Here is a 22,344-nt window from a genome sequence, read left to right as displayed (position 1 = left end):
GCGGCTGCCACTGAGCTGCCTGACTCACCTCATTCAAACTCCAGATTGACATAATGCACTCTCCCGGGTCCTCCTACCAGCCATGAGATCACAGAAAAGCTGTTTCCAGGCCCTGGACCTCACTTGGGGTCAGAAGCCCCACTTCCTTGAAAACTGAACTGAGCATGGGGAGGGGAGGTAAGGAGGGTGTCCAGGGTTGGAGGAGGAGGGTCACTGGCTGGGACCCCAGGCTCCTGGAGAAGTTCAGACATGGCCCTAAGAACCCCCATCTCCCGGAGCCCAGAGAACCATCAGGCCAGGCCTCTGTACTGGGGACTGTGGTTCACTACTGTGCTAAGCACGGGACAACATCACAATGTAGGCAGGAAAGAGTGTGTTCTGGAGCTAGTTGTTTGGGTTCAAATCCTGGCTTGGCCTCTTGTTAGCTGTGTGTCTTTGATCATGTTTCTTAACCTCTCTGGGCCTGAGTGGCTTCATCTGCAAAACGGAGCTAATAACAGCGTCTATCTCCTAGGATGGTGAAGATAAAATGGGATGATATCTGTAAACCACCTAGTGTCTGCCCCATGGTAAGCACCGTGCAAATGTGGTCAGTTTAGGAGGTACTGTTTGTTGAGTGACCTGTCATTGTTGGTGGTGGGGGTGGTTTCCTAAGGAGGATTCCACAGAGTCCCTTCTTTTCTCAAGTATTTCAGACCCTACCCCTCATACCCAGCCACAAAATCCTTCTTGATGCCTGACCTCGGTCCTTCCAACTACCATCCAGCTCCTTCCTCTCACTGGGTCAACAGACCCTCTCTGGATTGGGGAACATTGCAACCGTTCCCCAGCTGACTCCTCCCTGATTTTAGAAGGTGGTGCTGGCTGGACCAGGGGCTTCCCAGGTGGCACAGCGGGAAAGACTCCACTTGCAAATGCAGGAGCCACAGGAGACCTGGGTTCAGATCTCTAAGTTGGGAAGAGCCCCTGGAGGAGGAAATGGCAACCCACTCCAGTGTTCTTGCTTGAAAAATCCCTTGGACAGAGGAGCTTGGCGGGCTACAGTCCATGGGGTAGCAAAGAGTCGGACATGACTGAGCATGCAAGCTATTCTAAAAGCAGTAGGCTGGGCCTAGGGTAGAAAACTCAGAACAGACTCAGCACAGTAGCCTGAGGGCCACTTCAGACCCAGGGAGTATATGGGGGTGGGGTGGGGGTGGAGAGTGAAAGTGTTAGTCACTTGGTTGTGTCCAACTCTTTGCAATCCCATGGATTAGAGCCCATGAGGCTTCTCTGTCCAGGGGATTCTCCAGGCAAGAATACTGGTGTGGGTAGCCACTCCCTTCTCCAGGGGATCTTCTTGATCCAGGGGTTGAACCCAGGTCTCTTGCATTGCAGGCAGATGGCGGGGGTGGGGGGGTGAGGGGGGTGGAGGTGGGGAGGGTGAGTTCCCTAGTTTAAACAGACCCAGTCCTGACACTACAGGAGACATGAGAACTTTATACCTCAATCCCATTAGCTCTCCGAATTCTGTCCTCCCCTCCCCCACCCAGGCCACTACCCCTCTGTGCCAGGCTCCTCCCCCTGAAAGATGTCTCATTGGATTGGAGGCTTTTAGAAGAGGGCCACTGTCTGGCACCTTTAACTTCTTGACCGCACTTACATAAAACACAGATCTGCGTTCAGAGCCCCAGGACAAAACCCAGGCCTGGGTCCTTGTCCAGGCACCCAGTTCCCCATCCCTGCCCTGCCCTCTTGTCCCCACTTCCTTCCCTCAGCACCCCACCCCCCAAGGCTCCAGCTTTGCTCACCCTTCCTCCCTTAGATAAACTTCCTTTCAAAGCCCCGCTTAATCCTCTCCCCAATTCAGAGTACCCCCCCTCTCCCTGCAGAGAGGGGTGGGGAGAGCGAGGAAGCTTGGTGGCTGGGCCAGGCAATGGGGAGGGGGGTGGGCTACCCACGGAGCTGTGACCCACCCCGACTCAGACTGTAATTCTCCCAAGTTCTTTGTGACACAAAAGGTAAACAGAAGGCCTGGCTTACCCCCGCCCCCCACCCCATCTCCCCTCCCCCAGCCGGCCAGATGGGCCGGCACACTGGGGGGAAGGGAGAGGGGGAAAAAAGGGCAGATTGTGCAAAGGAAAACAAAAGAGACAGAGAGACATCAAGAGACAGGAAACGTGGGGAGACAGAGGGTTGGTGAGAGAAGAGGTGGGGGAGGACTGGGCGCGGTGGCCTCATCGAGTGAGAGCTGGGGAGTGGAGGGGAGAGGGACGGACTGAGTGACCCAGAAGTGCTGGGAAGAGACCAGAGGCGGTGGGCAGAGAGGTGCAGACGAGGAGGGCTGAGTCAGACTCAGACTCTGAGCGACTCGGCTTGGGGGGAAGGCCTGGCGGTCAGGTGCAGATGGGAGGGCAGCGTTTCTCCACCCACCCGGCAGTGACTGTGGCTCCCGCTGGGAAGCTGCCCCTGCCCGCTCTCTGGCACTGGGGATGGGCCAGAGCGCTTCTCCGGCGGGTCCTCCCCTCCCTTGGTGCCCGGTCTACCCCAACCAGCCAGTGTCCTCCTCACCTGCACAGCGGAGGCCGACTGTTTGCTGTCGTTGTTCCCTGGGGAGCTGAGGCCCGAGGCCTGCTGCAGCAGGAACTGCCGGGCCACCTGGAGAGCCTGCAAGACAGGGGCGCATCAGTGCTCCAGCGGCTCTAAGGGACTTTTGGAGAGAATGAAGGGGAGGAGGTCAGGTTCACGTGGAAGGTGGTGGGAATGAGTGAGTGGGTCACGGGGTCCACCTGGGCTTGTGGATAAAGCTAGGAGTCATTGAGAGAAGCCACCAGGCTTTGGGGATCCGAGCCTGGACTCACTCCAGGGACTCACTCTGGAACTGTTGGGACTCAATGGGGCAGTGGTAAAGAATCCGCCTGCCAATGCAGGAAACATGGGTACAATCCCTGGATTGTGAAGATCCTCTGGAGTAGCAAATGGTAACCCACTCCAGTATTTTCCAGTATTGCCTGGAAAATTCCATGGACAGAAGGGCCTGGAGGGCAGCCCATGTGGTCCCAAAGAGTTGGACATGACCGAGCACATAACACACATGTCAATGGGGGAGCAAACAGAAGGGTGGGCAGTCAAACAATGATCCAGGAGAAAATATTAACATTAACAACAGAGATTATTTGTTGAGCATCTACTATGTACGTGTCAGGTACTTAACAGGGACGATCTCATTTGATCCTCTCCTGGGAAGGTGTGAGGTAGGGATTATCAGACCCATTTTGCAGATAAGAAAACTGAGTCTCCAGGAAGTTAAGTAATATGCCTAAGATCACATAACTCAGAAGCATCAGAGCTAGGATTTGAGGCCAAGAAGCCTGGCTCCCAAGCCATCTGTCTTACTGGGTGATAGGTAGTCAGTCTGAGGGCTCATGGGAATATCATCCACTTGAAGTCAGAGCACACAGTTCGGTGGATGAAGGTCTGAGCATTGCATGGCTTTACGAGTCCAGGGGGGTCTAGGCCCAGGACATCATGGCACTTGGGGAATTGAACTAAATCCTGAAGGGAGTGTGAACTATCAGTGAGGCCAAGATGGACCTGAGGTGGTAGGATCATGGGAATGGGAAGTGCATGGAGTTTGCAGGAGGAGCATCTCTGGCCAGTCAGTGGGTAGGGGAGGTGGGCAGATGGGCAGTGAGTGGGAAGTTGGGTAGGAGAGGTCTGGCAGGAATGGAGGGCCCAGGAAGTTCTCTGTAAGGTCTGCCAAGCCCTCCATCCCTGCTCCTCACCCACACCCCCTCCCACTCCAGGTCAGTAGATGGTGCAGAGGCAGGGGGTACAGGGCTAGTTTTGAATCCACATTCCAGAAGCAAAAATCTGTCTGTCCCCAGGTTCCTCGAAGACCTCCTCAGGGCCCGGAGTGGTTGTGTCCAGGTCATGGACAGCAGGCTCTGGCATCAGGCACACCTGAGTGTGAAGTCCAGCTGTGCCACCGCCCCCCACCACCCCCGTGGTGTGATTGTGGGCAAGTTATCCCCTCTCCGTGCATCTAGACCTCCTGCTCTGCAAACCTGGGCCACCACCCAGCTCCGAAACACGCAGGGGATGGGGGTGTTAAAGGACCAGTGCTTGGCACACAGCTGGCATTCTCAGGATCCGCTCCTTTCCCTTCCGAATCTCTCCGCCTCCCTTTGTCAGCTCCTCCAGCCTCTCCCCAGCACACCTATTAAATGAACCCACCTGTGGCCCCCTCGCACATGCACATTGCAAGCTGAGCACCACCAAGGTGGCTCTGGAAGAGGGGGCATGGATGCATGCATACTTCCCCCGGCCCCCACTGAAAACACTCAGGGAGCCCACTGTGTACCAAGCGTAAAGGCACACCCCCTTCGCAGCCTTTTCATTGAACAGCTGAGCCTCCCAGAGGCTTAAATCTAGTTCACCTTAGGACAGTATCTAAACACACCATGGTGTTCCCTATGGGAATGTGTCCCTGGGAAGAACTGGGGTCCAGATTAGCGTGGCCCTCACCAGCGCTTCAGATCCTAGACCTCCCCCATGCCCTTCTTTCTGCAGACCTCAGCCTGGAGAACTAGCCCAGGGGTGCTTCTCTTTAAGACACACATCAGAAAGTAGAAATCTGACCTGAGTCAAGGGCTCCGAGAGGCTGTGGGAGGAGGTGTGGGGTAGAGAGAGGAAGGAAGGTGGCCGAGTTGTCATCAGGAAGGGGCTCTGCTTCTATGTGCCTCATTTTTAGGGACCCCCCCCAGGTCTAGTGACACAAGCTAGACAGATGTTCTACGTCCTCCAAAGGTAGAGATGGGGTAGAAAGGTCAGGGGTCAGGAGCTGGCAGCCCACACGACCCAGAAGGGGCGCTGGTCAGGGTGGTCAGATGCACCCCAGATCTCTAGTAGGAACAGAGGAGCCACATGGGAAGGATTTCCAGGGGAAGTTGAGCCGGGGCGCGCTGAGCAGTCTCCTGATGGGGGGAGTGGCCTGGGGGGCTGAATTCACTCCTCACTCTCCTACTTTGTGGGCCCCTGGAGCATGAAATTACAAGACTTACAGGGAAAAAATGACAGGGCCTTACAATCTCATTCCTGTGAGAACTCCCTGAGGCAAGCCCTCGTCACCGCACCGCCCCCCCACCTCCACTTCCCCAATTCCTACCACTCTGAGCTTTTCTCCTGTTAGACCAGGTGACAGCGGACCAGGTGAAATTCTAGGCCTGGCCAGCGTGTCACCTCCTCTGACCTCCCAGCCTTCCCCACACACTCCTTCCAGTTTCCGGTGTGCCCGGGACTGTGCTAGGTGCTGGGGAAACAGAACATGGCCCTGTCCCAGGGCTGTGATGAGACGTCGGAGGCTGAAGCGGCGATGGGCGCCAGAGCCCAGAGGTGGTGGCAGTGCTGACTGGAGTCTGGAAGGGCAGGCTCACCAGGACTGCACCAGGACGGTGAAGGGAGAAGGGAGAAAGCATAGCGACCCCCACCCCACAGACAACAGAAATGGACAGCGAGTCTGGGGACCTTGAAACCACTTCCAGGGACAGAAAATCAAGTTGTGTTGGGGGTAAGTAGGCACAGAGGCTGGAGAGCCTACGGGCTGTTCCTCCAGGCACTTCATACGTTCATCCTTTACTCATTCATTCACTTTCATGGCCACTTGCCTCGTTACTGGCTTGGAGAAGATTGAGGGGTGACAGAGAAGATGGGGGAGGCCACAGTGGGCAGCACATGCTCATTTCATGGACTTTGTTTACAGCCCAGCCCCAACACCCGACCCAATGAGGGACCTGGTTCCACCTACAGCTGCCCAGGGGTGGGTGATGGGTGGACAGGGGTTTGGGGCCCAAGCTCCCCTCCACAGATGTCCTGGTCATTTATGCTTAGCGCACTGTGATGCTGCTTCATCCTCACCCCCATCCAGACCCCCAGCCAGGGGTGGTGCTCCAGGAGGAAGGGCGGGCCAGGAGAGGCCCTTTGGCCCAGGAAGTCCTCCCCCAGGGTGGTCACCCATGGGATCAGGTAGGTCTGAGACTTTCTAAAGCCCCATCCGACTCGCAGTCACCACCCTGGCACTACAGGCGTTAAGTCTACCCTGCCTGCCTCAGCTAGGGCCTGATACATCACTGCAGACTGCCCACCTCTGAGACATGTGGGAAATGACACCTCCCACCCAACCTTGACAAATGCAGCCCCCCTTTCTCCGCTGATGACAACCAGGTCCTGGCCTCCTTGAAAACAGAGACATTGTTAAATGGATCAGTGGGTTCCTGCCCCGGCCACCAGCACCTGGCAGACACCCTTGTGAAATGTACTTGAGTCTAGGCTGAACAGGGAAGGCAGGCCCAGGCTGACACAGAGCTCCGGAGCCAGCATGTGAACAGGGCCTGGCAGTTTTCAAAGCACTTCTACATTTAGGTGAAGCTTCCCAACCTCGAGCTAGACAGGGCAGGTGTCACTGGCTTCATTTGACAGACAAGGAAATTGAGGCCCAAGGTCCCATAGCTAGGAAGTGGAGTTCAGACACCGCCGACTGCCCAGCCCCCCTCTACCCCATGGAGGGATCATCGTGATCTCATGCACAGTCTGGTGAGGCCTACAAATGTGCCTTCCCTGAAGTCTCGGGAGCTTGCAGCTGTCTAGACGTGAAGGGGAGGTACAGCTGGATGAAATGGGGGAAAGACCAAAAAGAGAATCTCCCCGGGAGGAAAGTGGGCTCAGTTCCCCCTCCCTGCAGGCCGGAGATACCCAGATACAGCTTTTGGTGGAAAGAGGCAATTAGGGTCCCATCAGGGTTGGAAATTCCCTGGAGGTCCAATGATTAAGACTCTATGTTTCCACTGCAGGGGGGCAAGGGTTTGATTCCGGGACTGGGAACTAAGATCTCACAAGCCACGTGGTACAGCCAGAAAAAAAAAAAAAAAAATCCCACCAGGGAGAAGGCATGGAGGGCTCAGGAAGCAACAGGAAATTGGGAACCAGTTGGCCTTTTCAAGCTTATTTTCCCTCTCCCTCCACCGCTCAGACTGAAAACCGAATGCCCAGCTCTGTGGTTTGGGAAGTGGGGTCTAGTTTTCCTCTCAAGGAGGCAGCACTGGTCCTTTCAGTTCCTGAACTGAACAGATCCCTGGTCAAAGGGATCTGGACCTAAATCCTGGCTCCCCCATCTACTGAATGACCTTGGCTAAATCCTGCTCTGAGCCTCAGTTTCTTCCTCTGTAAAATGGGAATAACCCTGTAGTCAGCTCAGAGGTTTGTTGTGAAGAATACACGAGACAGTGTACATGGTGTACTCAGCAGTGTGGCACCCAGCAGGTCCTGGATGGACATTAACTCCTGTGATGGTGATTCATCTTTCACCTTCCCAGGCAGCTCCTGATCGTTTGCCCACTGCCACCAGAAGGACTTGTGAGCCAACCCCTCTTCCATCTACACCCACCCCCACTCCCCCTCAAGCCTAAGAACTCAGTCTCGCTAATGAAGCCGAACTCTCCTCCCCACTGCCCATTCAGAAGTCATTAGCAGGATCTCCACAATTAGGAACAAATGGTTTATAACGGATGGCACCCAGGGAGGGCTGCGCGGATGGAGGGGAATGAAGCTAGTGCTTGGAAGGCAACAGGGAGCTGCTAGGAAAAGAAAAACAAGTCCTGGGGCAGAAGGGTCTCTCCTCTACGGAATGAGACCACACCCTCATTTCTGTCTGGGAGAATTCAGGGAAGGACCAGTGACCTCTGTGCGGAGGTCAGGTGCAGGGATGTTTACCAGTTCTTTCTCCAAGCTAAAGGATTCCAGGTCTGTGTTGGGGTCGCAGCCTTGCTGTGTGCGTGTGCATGTGTGTGTGAGGACATGGTGCTCAGGAAGACAAGCTTGAAGGACTGAACTTTGAGAACAGAGGAGCAGCATCACACAGATCACAGACCTGGTGAGCCAGAGGGTTAAAGGGTTATCTAGTCTGGTGTTTTCCAAATTGCTGGCCTGGCCATGATCTAATGGTGGGTCATAGAATATCAATTGAGAAGGTCAAAAAAAAAGGAAAAAATACACACACACATGAAAATATCAGAGTTAATACATAAGCATAAGCATTGTTTCATGAAACTGTGCTGCTGCTCCAAACAAAAGGTATTTCTTACGACAGATTCCAGCAAAAATATCTGCCAAACACTGATGTAGTTCACTTTATCGATAAGGAAATGGAAATTCAGAGACGGGCAGTGAAGTGCCCAGAGTCATACAGCAGCTGAAGCAGAACCTGAATCCCCTGGGCCTGACGTGGGCTCTGAACAGGGAAGAGCGGCCAGGAGGTGGGCAGGCAGGATGAAGGACCCCCAGGAATTAAAACTCTGGTTTAATTCCAATGGTGGCGAAGGGCAGCCAAAATAAACAAAACTGAAACTTTTGTTTGCATCTAGCTAATTTTGGCAAAATTGGGATCTCAACTGTCTGGATAGTTTCAACTGAGAGCTGGCTAGATTTAGAGGAAGGGGCCCTAGAAGGGTGTTTAGGGGGCCAGCCCACCCCAAACCTGAAAAGCCCTCCCAGGAAGGCCTATCACCTGATCACCTGTCCCCCTGGAATATGACTTTTGATTCCTTTATCCATGATTCAGGGAGTATTTATGAAGTCCCGCAGGGCACTCACACTGTCCTAGACACTGGGGACACGGTGTGTTTGCTTTAACCGGGCTCACATCCTAATCGAATGAGACAGACGCTACAACACAGTGAAGCGAGCTGTGAGATGGTGGCCATGTCGTGCAGGACGGCGGGATGGTTACTTAGGTTGTATGGCCAGGGAGGATCCCTCCTAGGACACACTGAGGATGAGGGTGCTACTCTTTCAGGGGAGGTATATACGACTGGAAGGAGCTGGTGCAAGAGTCCAGAAGCAGGCGTAAGGCTGGAGCGTTATGAACCAAAAAGGCCAGTGTGGCCAAGCTTCTGAGGAAGTCTCAGGAATGAGCAGCAGCCAGATCACAGGGATGCTGGGTTTTTTATTGCATTCTATATTCGAGGAAAAATTGCTGGAGAATTTTATGAAAGAACAGATATAATCTCTGAGAGCAGATATCTAACCCACTGCTAGTAAACAGTAGGTACCTAATAAGTACTTGTTGACTGGTACAGGAAACCTCTGTCTACTCCTTGAAATACAAGTCCTCTGGGACCAGAGTGTGGAGGGAAAGAGGACAGGGAGAAGGTTCAGAGGTCAGGGGTCCCAGCCACCAAGGGTGCTGACCTGGGGGGATCCAGGCTCTCCACCAGCCAGGCTTTGTCCTCCAGCAAAGAGACATAAAAATGAAATTACGCAGAGAAGGAGGGGCATGGAGGATGGGGGAGAGGAGACCATAAAACCCCCGAAGTGATTCTACACCTTTTTCCCTTGGAAAAAAAAAAAAGCTTTTTGGGGAAGGCTGTAAATTTTTTTTACACCAACCTCGTAAAAATGACATCGGCACATTCTCAAATTAGAACCATTAAAATGAAAACCAGCAACGCACAGATACAGGCAGGCCCACGTGGGTGGGAGACACACAGCCCAGTTTCAGGACCCCATCCCCAACAAGTGTGTTGAGAATGCGACCCCTCCAAGGAAGACGATTAACAAAAGAACCCACCAGGGCCCAGAAGGGAAGGCCCTCCCTAGAAGCCGGCCCTCCCCTCCATTCTTGCCCCTCTTGGGGCCAAAACCAGCTCCCCAGGAAGGTCCAGCAGTGGGATCTGGAAGAAACTGAAGCACTGTGGGCTGAGGGTGGCGGGGTGGTGGCGCTTCCCCTCCCAGACATGTCCCAGTGACTGGAGTTCTCTGGAAGCGGGTCTGCTCCCAGGTCTGGGTTCAGGGCTGCCGTGAACCCAGCCACTGCCCTCACGCTAGCCACCCCGCAGGGGCTCTAAGAGTGGGGTTTGGAGTGGGGGCTGTGCGGGGCATATGGTTCCCTCCCCACCGACTCCCACTGGGGGTCCCGCAGGAGAACACCTAGCTGACCCACTGAGAGGGGGTCCCGGGATATGCCCACCTGGCTTCAGTCCTTCACCCTTAGAAGAGGAAACACTCACCTTCTTCCCCCTCAATTCTCCCCACTGTCCCCAAACTTGTTATCAGTAAGGACAAGAACTCTGGTGTAAAAGGGAGATGAAAGAGGCCGGGGGGTGGGAAGAGGGGGTCTCAGAATTCCACAGCAGAAGGGAAGCCTGGGGGTACAGTGGGCAGGCTCCTTCCTAGTCCCGAGGAAGCAGGGGCCTGGGGACACCCCTCCTCTACCTTTCTCTCCCCTCTTAGGGAAACTTCCTTTCCTGTTGGACTAGGAGGCAGACACGCAAAACAGGGGGGCCTTTGGCTTAGTCACCCAGGAGGGGTATGAGAAGGGGAATTTGGCCCTCTCAGGACCCTGCCCGTCACCTTACTACCTGACCCCACCTCCCACTTGCCCCCTGTTCCCAGGCAGGAGGGACACAGGGAGTTTCTAACACTCCCTGCAGCTGTCGGCAAGTCTGGGACCTCCCCCGCGTGAACTTTCTAAGTCTCCCCTCTGAGGAGTGTGGGCCCTGACTCTCCCTTCAGGGCCCCCAGCACCTCCTGGGAAAGGACTCATTCTACAGAAAGAGAAAGGGAGTCTGGAGGGTGTGGGACCGGAGATGAAAGAATGGGATCTGGGGCGGGAGCGAAGACTTTAAGAAATGGGCCCCAGACCTGCAGACGAAAGGCAACTGCTGTCAGCACGTGTGAGGTGTCTCTGCTAATGCACCTCCGAAGACTCCCCTTTTCCACCCCATCCCCCCAGGAGCTGGGGCCACGAGAGCCAGATGGGGGAGGGAAAGGAAAATCTCTTCCATTCTTCCTTCCCCCAACTCCCTGACACTGCCCACCCCCCGTCTCTATGGAGGGGGCTGAGGTAAAAGCCCATTAATGTGCAGAGCCCCCCAACCATTCTGAATCTCCTCACAGGATGTGAACAGGGTGGGATTTGGCCCCGGTTGCCACAGCAACTGCAGTGGGAGTTCCCAGACGCTAGGCAACCCTCCTGTGACCCTTGCTGACCTGTCACCCCCGCAACCAGAGGACAATAGGAGTGGCGGCTCTGGAGGCCCCGGACGCCTTTCAGCCCAGCCGCTCTGCCCGCTGCCCGCCCCCCCCGCCCGCCGCCTGCCTGGCCCAGTCCTCCTGGCCCCAAGTCCAGCGAGCATCCAGCCTGGCCCCCGAAACCTCCCCAGGCCCTCCACCTCACTTCCCTAGAGCTGCCACACACTTCTCCCAGCCCTGGTTGTGCCCCCATTGGAGAGCCCAAAGGATATTTGTGGAGACCCCAGGGAAAGCCCTACACACCAAGAACGTGTTCATACAGGTGAAGTCAGATTAGGAGAAAATGCAAGGGTAACCTTCAAAGAAAAAATGCCATCCTAGAGGGGAAATATGGGCCAAAGGAGACTTTGGCTTGGTGAAGGAAGGCAGGGGTTGATGGGCAGCTGGCACGCCTGTTGGGTTCAAGGCATCTCTAACAGGATCACTAACCCCAGCAGGCCAGCAGGGTGCTGGGTGCCAAACGAGCTTCCATGCATGTTTGCTGAGTGAATGTGCGCTCCAAGGTTCACCGTCCTCCCCCTGCCTTCTTCTCAGGGGAGATTCACCAGGAGACTGGAGACCAGGTGAAAGCCCCAAGGACAGAGTGGAGGCAGTGGGGCTCTGTCACTCACCGAAAAGGGGCTGGGAGGAGGGAGCAGGAAGCTGGGGCCTTGGCTGCTGGACCGAGGCAGGGCAGCCAGACCAGACGGGGACCCTCTCTCCAGTCAGACAGGGCCGGGCAGCCCAGCCCTGTCCCCCCACCCCCACCCCCTGGCCGCCTCTGTTTAAACAAGCTCTCGGCCTGCTGTTGCATGGAAACCGGCGCCGGCTCTTGTTCCAGAGTGACGTGGCTGCCCTCTTCAGCACTGTTTGTTTCGGCCTAAAGTCCTGTCACCAGCCTGACTTCTGACTCGCCCTGTTTATCTCTCTCTCTCCTTTGTCAACTCATTACTCCCAAAGGCCAAGACTGCATTTCCAGGGCTTGTTTATCCAGAGCAGAGGGGCAGGGACCAACCGACAGATGGACAGACGGACAGAGGAAGAGGAGCCACGGGGGCACAAGGAGGACGGACCAGGGCGCCACCCGCAGACCCACTCACGGCCTCTGGAGTGGCCACTTAGAGCCGGCGGCCAGCGCTGCTTTTTGTTGGTTTGTTTTAAGAGTGCTTTTAGCCTGAGAGTGGAGAGCTCTCATTCAGTCACCAACAGTGGTTTATTTAGCACCTAGTAGGCGCCAGGCCTTGCTGCCTTGGGGACTGCGAAGTGTGGTAGGAGCTGAGCCCTGCACAAGGAAACACCAGGAGCCGGGAGAACCGAGATCTACCATCCCTGGCACCTGGACAGGTCAGTGCTGCCTCTGGCTGCCCCCTTATCCATGATGTGGGAATAACAACAACACAAACTTCCCACAAACAACACCACAAAGGTAAGGGGATTAAAGTCCCAAAGCATCAAACAGAGGCACAGAGTTTTTGTTTGTCCTCCAAGGACTTCCTGATTGGGGTTGAGAGGGAGCAGGCACTTGCTGGGCCCAGCCCTCTTCCTCCATTCACTCTCCCAACAAAGAGTCAGAGACATGTGTTGGGGGGGAGGGGGTAACCAAAAATCGTTACCCTGAAGCTCCCCTCGCCAAAGCTTCACTCATATATTGGAGGCAGAAGGATGGCCCACAGAGTGTTTCCTTTTAATTGACAATTTTGTAATTTTAATTTTGCAGGGTTCTTTTCATAGTTTGGAGCCAAGAAAACCTTTTTTAAGTCTCAAATATTTTCCTTGGCCCTAGGCACTACGCCCGTAGTGAGCGCAAATGGATAAACCAGCCCTCCCTCCGCCTGCCTCCAAATCTCCACCCCAGTTTATTTGTGAAACAGATATAGGATTTTCCAGGACTTTGGGATATTCACCAAAACAAACAGGGATAACTGGAACGTGGAATATAGATGGTAAAACACAGCCTGAGTGCAACGCAGAACACAGAAACCTGATCAGTACAGACAGTCCCGTCTCTCCCCACCCCACACCTCTCCCCGCTTATCCTGCTCACTGGTGCTCAGTCTTCTCTTTAAATAATTTTTTAAAAGAAACTTTCCCCCTAGCCTTCCCTCCACTTTCACAAATTTTCATAGCTCTGTCTGCCTAGAGGTGCGAGAGAAGTTTTCACCCATACAGAATGGGTGGCCTTGGAGATCTCCGTCCTGGTATGTTTTGTTATTGTTTTGATAAAGGGTAGGGTTCTGCCCTTTGACCTTCTGTCCCCCATAGATGGTACAGACTCTGTGGGTCTCTTCCCCAGGGAACCTGCTTAGGCAAGCTTGGGAGATGCCAGCGAACTCCCAAGGACCATCTCCCTGGAGAAAGGAGACAGGCCTTTTCTGCTCAAGTTGCCACTGTTTGCAAGAGGAAGGGATTTTTAAAGTCCTCAATTCTGTTCACACCCGTATGGATCAGTCACTGGGGGGAAGGATTTCACGCCCAAATTGCATCTGATCCTAACAGTCCCTGTACTTCAGGTGCCAAGAGGCCAAGGCTCAGGGAAGCCCAGGACTGGCCCAGATGGACTGCCGGGAAGGAGAGGTGGAGACAGAACCTGGGTTTGTTCATTTCCTGCGTCAGTCCTGGCTAACCAGCTCGGGAGTCGGCCTTCGGACAGTGCTGCTTCCAATCTGACCTCTGGCTTCAAGTGTGGTGGGAAAGGGCCCCTTAGGGGCTATGAAGTGGGAGAAGGAGCCTCAGGGCAAACCTGGGGGAGAGCAAGAGATGACGGGGCACACACCTGTGCACACAGGGCAGGGAGGGGCACAGGCAGGGAGGCAGGACCACCCCCCCCGCCGGGGTAATGCCACCAGCAGTGATTTGAGAAGCAATGTCAAATAAGAGAAGGAGCATCCCAAGGCCAGGGCTGGCTGGGCCGGTTCTCCTGAACTTGTCAAGCATGATTTTCCCTTTTTCCCGGGTGGGGCTGGGAACTGGGGCCCCTGCTCTGTCATAACCCAACCAGGCTCCCCACCCTAAGGCCTCCTGATCCTCAGAGAGGCTGGTCTTGGACTCCTGAACTCTTCAGTTTAGGGTGGGAATGATGAAGGGGGAAGAGGGAGGAGGATACAGACAGAAGTTTCCAGTCGGGCACTAGACCTGGAGGCCTGCCTCTGCTTGCTGCTCGTGAACTCCTCCCGGGTACGCTGACCCCTGGTGCCTGTGAGTTGACTCACAGCTTGGATCAGGGGCCGGAGGCAGAGGTTCAGGTGGGGAATGCATTACAATACAAAGTAAAGCTACCAATGAGTGCAGAGCCCCCTAGGCCAAAGAGGAGACACCAAGAGCAGGGTCTCCCTCCCCCAACCCTGTTAACTTAGTCAGAGTGCAGGAGAGCCCAGGTGCCCGCCTGCCCAAGATGCAACCCCCTCGAGCCTGCTGCCCAGCCATCTGTCTGCCCTTGTGGGCATTTCTGAGCCTAAGCCCAGAGATCTCAGGGCCCCCAGCCACACCACCCTTTCTGGAAGGGCTGCTCTCCCCTGGCCTTAGTGATCACTAGGGCCCGGGGTGGGGGGTGGGGCGCGCTGGTGGTCCCTGCTGGTTGGATCTTCTCAAGAATGTTAAGGTCAGGCAGCTAGACTGGGAGCGGAGGTCCCCGGGGAGCCGGGATCCGGCATCCCTCCCAGGTGGCTGGGGAGGCGTGCCGGCTCCTACCTGTTGCTGCTGGAAGTGCAGGAGCTCCGCGGGGCTCATCTCGCCGTTGCTGTCTGCGCCCACTGCCGAGTCCCTGCCCGCACCGCCTGCGGCAGGGCCCGCAGCCCCGCCGCCGCTACTGCCGCCGCCGCCGCCATCGGCCTGCCCGGAGAGACTGCCCACGCCGTTCTGACCAGACGGAGCTGACCTGATTGTCTCCGAGGCGGATTCCACCATCATGTCGCTCTAGCGGGACCTGGAGAAGGAGGAGAGACGTGGGGGAGGGGCTGAGGCGCGAAGGCCGGACGGCGGGCCTGCAAGGGATGCCCCCAACACCCCCGTCCCCAAACAACACAGCTCCACCGAATCGTGGGGCGGCTTCTCCCTCTCAACTTCCTGGAGGCCGACCCTGGGACCCCTGCTGGGGGGCAGACCCTCCTAATGTCACCCTCCCCCCAGGCCCAGGTGAGGGCAGCTCCAGCCTGTAGCTGAGGCGCCCCCATTGCCCCATATTTCCTCGAGGGGGCGACGCCTCACCCCTAAACCAGTTCAGGCCTCTCCCTCCAGGCTAGCTTGTAAGGCAGAGCCAGGATGGGCAGGGGTCTGCAAGGACTTAAAAGCAGGTGAGGTATTCACTGGGAGCCACCATATTGCCTCCCCTCAACACCTGTGATGGCCGTTGTGTTTATTTCCCCCCAGACCCGGAGCTCCCCAAGGGCAGGGCCTCCTTTCCCGGCTGCAGCACAGGCAGCTGCCGTCTGCCCAGCTTCCACTACTGGATGCCAGTCCCTCAGCTGGGCCTGGAGCTGCCCCCGGGACGCGGGGCAGCCGGTGGTCCAGCCTCCCTGACCGTCCATTCTAAGGCCCTCAGCCCAGCGCCTTGCCCAAAACTGATTCTCAGTGTTTACTGTCTCTACAGGCACCCGGACCCCTTCTCACAAGAATCGTGGGAGACCGTTTCTTTCGTCCTGATTTTACAGATGGGAAACCGAGGGTCCAGACCATCAGAAGATTTACCCAAGGCCGAGCCAAGGCCTGAATCCTGTGTCTTCTTCCCCCATGTCCCCAAACTGCCTCTCAAGCAGTGGCAAAAACATGCTCAGAAGGACAAGAGGGTATGACTGGGATGGTCAAGGCCAGCAAGGAGGGGCCCTGCGGTTCCTTCTGTATCTCATGGAGGGTGCACTAGCTCAGATACCTGTTACACAGACCGAAGCAGATGGGGGGCTTCAGTGGGCAGAGCTGTTCTCAAAGGCTGGGGTCTCCAGCTATTGCCAAAGCCACAGTCCCTGGAGAGGAACATTGATTTCAGCCAACAAGACACAGTTGGTACCCACTACTGATCTCTGACAGGAGTCTTAACCTCCCTAAATCTCAGTTTCTCTGTCTGTAGAAGGAATTTCTCCCAGCCTCAGAGTCCCGTGAGGAGTAAATAAACCAGCACACACAAATCGCCTGCAGAATTAAGGTCCAACAAATGATTGGTCCCTTCTTCACCTGCCCTCTATTTGTAAGGGTGAAGGCCCTGGGCTCGGAGAGGTCGAAGACTTGGCCCAGATCACACAGCGATCAAGGGGTGGAAGCCAGTCGGTGATCTTTCCTGCCCTTCTTGATTCCCTTTTGGCCTTTGCAGACCCCACAGACACATGGAGTCCCTGACCCAATACCTGGGTGCGGGTGGGCTTTAACAGACCAACGGCTGGAAGAGACTGACTGCCCTAGTTTCTTCTCCAAAGAGGCAGCCCCCAAATTCTCTTTCACTCTGGAAGAATTCTTTCCCGTCACCCTACTGAGCCCCTTGCTGTTTCTGCCCCACTGTCTCAGAATGGGAAGGACAGTGAGGGTATGGGGGATCTGGGGGGCTAGAGCACTGCTGAGGGCCCCTGGGGAGGCCACCAGTCCACGTGTGGCACATCACACCTGCTCTTGTGCGGCCCCCTGGGTGACCCTGCGCTGCTGGAGTGTCCCTTTTTCTCTGCGTGTTCCCAAGGGCTTTTTACAACCCACCCCCCCCCCAACCCAGCTGCGGCTCCCAATCCTGGGTTCCGAGAGGAGTTGGGCCGGGGGCAAGGGCAAGGTTGGGGGTGACGGTTTGGAAGAGATTGAGCACTCCCTCTCAGGCCTTAATGGCCGTGTCAGCCTGGGGGCCAGTGGCTGCCAAATGATGGATGGCATGGACACCATCCTCCACCCACGAGAGCACAGGGCTCCAGCCCCTTCCCCACAACCACCCACTTCAATTCCCCCCAGCAGCCTACAGAGCACCTTCCTGCACTCAGGCCTGGGCACCCCCGCTGCTACCCAAGGGGGAGGGGGAGACAGCAGGGCCGCTCTGCTCTCCCTCGGCCTGACCCTGGCCCTCATTCCAAGTCTAGCTGCCCTGAGATCTGAGAACTCCTGGGCCCCTGGGGACAAAGACCAGAGCCTCAGGGGTATGTGTGTGTGTGCACAGGAGAAAGGAGAGAGAATCCAGCAGTTTCTTCCTTGGGGTAAGAGAGAGTGCCCCCCTTCCCACACTCACACACACCATAAAGTTGATCAGACAGCAAGTTTGGAGAAAAGGAGAAAAAAGGAAGGAGGATGCAAACAGAAGTGTCCTTTTCTTTTCTTTTTTATTGAGGGGGGGATATAGAGCGACACCCAGTGAACAACATAATTGCTGCAATGTGGCGTATAATAATAGCTATTCAAGCGCCGATCATTCATATTAAACAGGGTGAAGCAAGCCTCTCATTTGCATGCTTGAGATTATATGCATTTGAAAAGTCATTTCCGCAGGGTGTATGAATGGCATTAATTCCCACGTGGCACTCTGCTCTGCCCCCTCCCCCAGGCTCCTGCCCGCCCACCATCAGGAACCCAAATCTGCAGGTGGGTGCTCCCAGGAATCTCCACACCCTCACCTCTGCCCTGAGACACCTGCCCTCCCGAGGGGAAGCACATGGGCAGAGGGTAGCCTCATGCCTGTCTCTCTGCTGGATGATGTAACAGCGCTGGGGTGTTCCCGCACTGTGGGTGAGCAGGTTCTGTGTGCCTGGGGCCCAGCCAGGTAGGGGTGGGGTGGCTGGGGTGGGGTGCTGGAGGCAGGCCTTGATATCAATGCCTGGTTCCCATAAGGATAGGGGAGAAAGCCAGTGTCCATGGGAATCTGGACTCTGGCGGGAGGAGACAGGGGCCTGAGTGTCAGGGCGCCTGAGCTCAGTCACAAGCAGCTGTGAATCCTTTCCCTTCCTCCTCTGCGCCTCCGTTTCCCTGTCTCTGTGTGGCGAGGTGGTCCTGAAGGTCTCTTCGGACTTGGAAGCTCCAGGAATAAAACTCCCCAGTGTGTGGATAAGAAACCACCAAGTTCTAGTGGCAGCTGAGAGACACGGAGGGTCCACTTGAATCAAAGCTATCCCTTTCCCAAAGGGAAATGCAGGCCTCAAAATTCCCAGTGGAAACTTGGGCTGCCTGCTGTGGTACTGAGGGGGCCCCTCCAAGAGCCCCCTCCTCTGTTCACTCCCACCCCTCTGCCTCTTTCCACACACTCCCTCCTCTGCCAAGCCAGCTCCAGCCCTGGACACCCCTGTCCTCAGCAAAGAGCTGCTGACTGACCACCTGCAGGAGCCAAGAGGCGCTCTGGGAAGGAGACCATCTGGTTTCAACGGCCAGCTGGGTGACCTTGGGCCAGTCACTGGTTGCTTTTTTTTCCTTCAAATGGACATGTAAGGAGAGGGAACAAGATCTTTCTAGGATTCCCTAAAATTGATTCGGTCATGGCCCACCCAGCCTTCCCTGAACCCTGCCCTGCCGCAAGCTGGGGGCAGCGCAGAGTCATCCCCTGTGCTCCAGGATTTCTCCCTGGGGTGCTGGTCCTACCATTGGGCAGGTCCTGGTTTCTGGTCTCTCAGGGCTCCCCTGGGGCGCCAGGGCACCTGAGAGCCTCTGGCTAGTTAAGGAAGGAAGGAAGGAAGCAGGGTCTAAGCCGCAACCGCCTCTTCCGCTCTGGGGGCATCTGCGGGGCCGCTGGGGGCTCTCCCACCTCCCCTGAGGCTCCTGGCCCTTCGAAGGACGCGGGCTCGCAGCATGGACCGGCTTGGAACGCGCCGGGCCTGCCTCTGTCCCCTCCCTGGCCGGAAGTGACGAGTTCCACCTACCTTGGGGCCAAAGGGAGGACCCAAAGGTTAGGGTGCTTTCTGGGGGGGAGGGGAAAAGGAACAGGGAGCCCCACACGCTGAGAAACCTTTTGTGCCTTTTCCGCGGGCCCATATGGTGTACGGAGTATTAATTACCGTAGCTTTTTAATTAACAATCGCTTAATCTGAGCGATTGCCATGACACCCTATGCCTCGCCGCGAACCCGCGCCGCCCGCCCTGCCAACTCATCAATTAATTTTTATTGACGTTTTCTTCCCCAAACAGGCACAATACCAGGGTTTTCCAATTAACACCTCCGCGATCTCTAATTAGTGCAATTAACAGACTGATGGATGCCCGGAGTTTACCCGCAAGGGAGGGAGGGAGCGAGGGAAGGGGCGGGGCAGCCCCCAGCGCGCTCTCGCTAGGGGCTAGGGGCCGCGCATCCGGCAGGGCGCACACGCTCACACGTGCATTCGCGAAGCCGGAGAAGGGGCGCACCCCCAGCTCTCAGGGGGAGCCCGGCTGGTGGGGGCGTGACCACAGGTAACCTGTACCCAGAGCAGTGGTGGTGATTTGAGTTGAAATAGCAGACACCGGGGTCCAGCCCTTGGGAAACCTAGAATCTTGTCAGGGGGGCAGTTGAAAGCCTGAGACTAGGCTAGACTAGAAGCTGGCTTCTAGCCCTACCTCTGTCACCAGTTTGCAGTTTAACTTGGGGCAAGTTCTTCCCTTTTCTTCTCCGTAGGATGATGGGGGAAATTGGACTAGATGTAGCTATCTGTTTACAATGTATATAACGCTATCAACTTCCAAGAAAGACTGGGAAGCCGACTGCAATAAAAGACAGACAAAGCTACTTAAAATATAATACCATGGGGTAGTACAAGGGAGAATAAATGGGCCAAGACCTTAAGCCAGAGGATCTCAAACTTCGGTGCATCAGAATCGCCTTGGGGGGCTTGTTAAAATACAGATTACTGGGCCCCCAGCCTGGAGCTTCTGATTTTAGGCCTGGAATGCCCTGAGAATTCATTTCTTAAAAGTTCCTAGGTGATGCAGATTCGGCCTGTCCAAGGCAACAGCAGGGCTCCAGCAACAAGCACTGGCTTCAGTTATGAGCTTCCTGGTGGCCAAAACAAGGTGATCTACCTCCAAGACCGTTTGTTCATTCAACGTGGCCAGTTAAGCCAAGCACTGAGTGAGGCCCTATCTACAGGATACTAAAACTCGGTCCTGGCCCCCAACTGGCTTACAAAATTCAAACAAGCCAGCGTAGGTGTCCTGGGTGTTTTGAGGGCAACTGGTAATAATGGAGGTACAACTTCACCTCCCTTTTTTCCTGGGTAAATTTGGCATTTGTCTTTTTGAAAGTTTAGCCAGTATTGTGAAGTTTTGGCCACAAAGTCATTCTTCTCTTTCTGATGCTGCCCAGGAGAATATTTCACCAGCAACGACCCTTCATCCATTCATTGGTTCAACAAATATTTAAGCACCTACCCACGTGCCAGCCTGTGTTTGTGCAGACCTGAGTAGGCCTTGCACTCCGGGAGCTATGTCCCCACAAGGTGAGGCAGACGATAAATAAGGACACATGTAGATAAGCTCAAATAAAACAAATTCTATAAATATGAGTACAAGGAACAAATAAAAGACTCAATTTATATGGAGGAGCAAAGAAGGCTTCTTTTTAAGAACTGGCATCTATACTTAGAAATGAAGAATAAGCAGGTATCGGTCAGGCAAAGTGTACACTGAATGTAGGGGGAACAGCAATCTGCAAAAGGCCTGACTTCACAAGAGCAGTCACTGGTTTCTGAAGACTTCCTTCAGAGCAAAGAGTCTTTGAAATGGATGCAATTCTGGATTATATAAAAAGACATGGGACATCCCTGGCAGTCCAGTGGTTCAGACTTCACCTTCCAAAACAGGGAGAGCAGGTTCAATCCTTGGTTGGGGAACTAAGATCCCACATGCCTCATGGCCAAAAAATCAGAACATAAAACAGAAACAATGTTCTAATAAATTCAATAAAAGACTTTATAAATAGTCCACATGGCGGTGGGGGGACTTTCAAAGATAGGTTCTCATAAGGTGCAATTTAGAGGAAAAAAAAGCCACACATAAGCAGGTACCATATGGAACAGAGCATGGGGCTGCCTTTTATTTCCTCCCTTCTCTTTTTCCTCCTCCTCCTCTAGCTGTCCTGCTATCAGATCCCACTTGTGTCAAGGGATGTAAAGCAGAGGGCTCTTCACAACGAGCGCTGGCATTTCAAGCACCTGAAGGATACTTCCCAATCTGTCATCCCAAGGCCTGGGGATCCCCTTGCCCATCCAGCTCAGGCCCCGAAGGCCCACTGGCTTCGGGCCACCAGGTGAGAGGAGGGCTCCTGCAGGAGCCCTGGGGGCCTCGGCCTTTCCTCCCAGCCCCTCATTGGACCTCCTACCTGCTGACCCTGCTCTGGTCTCTTATTAGCTCTGTAATTAGAACATGAGCAGTGAGGTCACCATCTGAGCCTTGGTTTCTTTATTTGTCATGTGAAGCTAATACAGTAACCCTTCCTCACAGGGCTGCCGCGGTATCGCTGCCTGAAGGTATGCAGAGAAGGCTACTTACTACCGTTGTGGGGACCCAGCAAGACCAGATGCCATCCCCTCATCCCGGCCCTGACGCTGGGGCCCCACCCATTCCAGGCTCGTCCATTTTCACTCTCTTCAGCACTTGAGGAAAGTGAGATAGAACCCAAGGGTTAGAATGTCTCTGTAGCTCCCAATAGGCTCCCCAAAGCAAGGTAGGGTGATGCGAGCCCCATGACCGCTTGGCACTCTGATCAGCCTGGGCAGTGTCTCTCCTCAGGCTGAGGGGGCCATCAGAGCTCCAGAAAAAAAGCTCAGTCCCTCTCCAGGGCCCTCCCTGGACTGTGGGACGCTCTTGTGTGGGTCAGAGTCTGGTGCCCTGGGCTCCCTGCTAAGATTCTCACTTCAGCCTAAGAATCTCCCTGAACGGCACACTGGGAACTATCTGGTGTCCAAGTTCGGGGATCATTCGAGGCCTCTTCTTAGCACAAAACCTCCAAGCCCAAGGAGCTAGTGCACATGCCAGGCTAAGGACGTGCCTCTTAGAAGTCTGTAGCCGCCTCTGATTTGGAAGGTGAGCCGCCATCCCGGGGTTCTCTGTTCTAGGTTCTCCTCCAAGTTTCAAATAACTTTATCTTCTAATCATAAAAGTAGGACATCTTGGCAGAAGCATGTGAAGAGGAAATAAATGAATAGTACCTGTAAGTCTACCAGCTGGAGAGCTAGACTTTGGGGCCCCACCCCTTTCAGTCTCGTCCATTTTCTTTCTCGTTGGGCATATAAACTTTTTTTTTTTTTTTTGCATATAAACTTCTAAAACGTGAGCTTGGGTTCATAATCTGTACATGGTTTGAATTTTTGTTTTCCCACTCACCACTTACTATCATAACCATTTCCACATGACATCAAATATTTTAATCAGCACTTTTTAGTTGTCACA

The 22,344-nt window shown here is 54.9% G+C and overlaps 1 protein-coding gene across 5 annotated transcripts in view; it reads right to left on the bottom strand.

Moving 5' to 3' along the window:
* FOXP4 (forkhead box P4) overlaps window positions 1-22,344 on the bottom strand; it is a 50,699-nt gene that overhangs the window by 18,468 nt on the left and 9,887 nt on the right. For 4 of the 5 annotated variants that reach the window (XM_027524297.1, XM_027524301.1, XM_027524299.1 and 1 more), the window contains exons 2-3: window positions 14,731-14,965; window positions 2,551-2,646 (exon numbers count right to left, since the gene is read on the bottom strand). In XM_027524297.1, the coding sequence (XP_027380098.1) occupies window positions 2,551-2,646; window positions 14,731-14,949 (315 nt within the window). In that variant the 5' untranslated portion in view covers window positions 14,950-14,965. Of the gene's footprint in view, window positions 1-2,550; window positions 2,647-14,730; window positions 14,966-15,907; window positions 16,203-22,344 lie in introns of those variants that run through there. The other variant, XM_027524298.1, reaches the window with a different exon arrangement.

The sequence above is a fragment of the Bos indicus x Bos taurus genome, chromosome 23 (genome assembly GCF_003369695.1).
Source record: "Bos indicus x Bos taurus breed Angus x Brahman F1 hybrid chromosome 23, Bos_hybrid_MaternalHap_v2.0, whole genome shotgun sequence".
NCBI lineage: Eukaryota > Metazoa > Chordata > Mammalia > Artiodactyla > Bovidae > Bos > Bos indicus x Bos taurus.
Note: the sequence above shows the minus strand (reverse complement) of the source record. Positions and strands in the feature narration are given on the sequence as shown.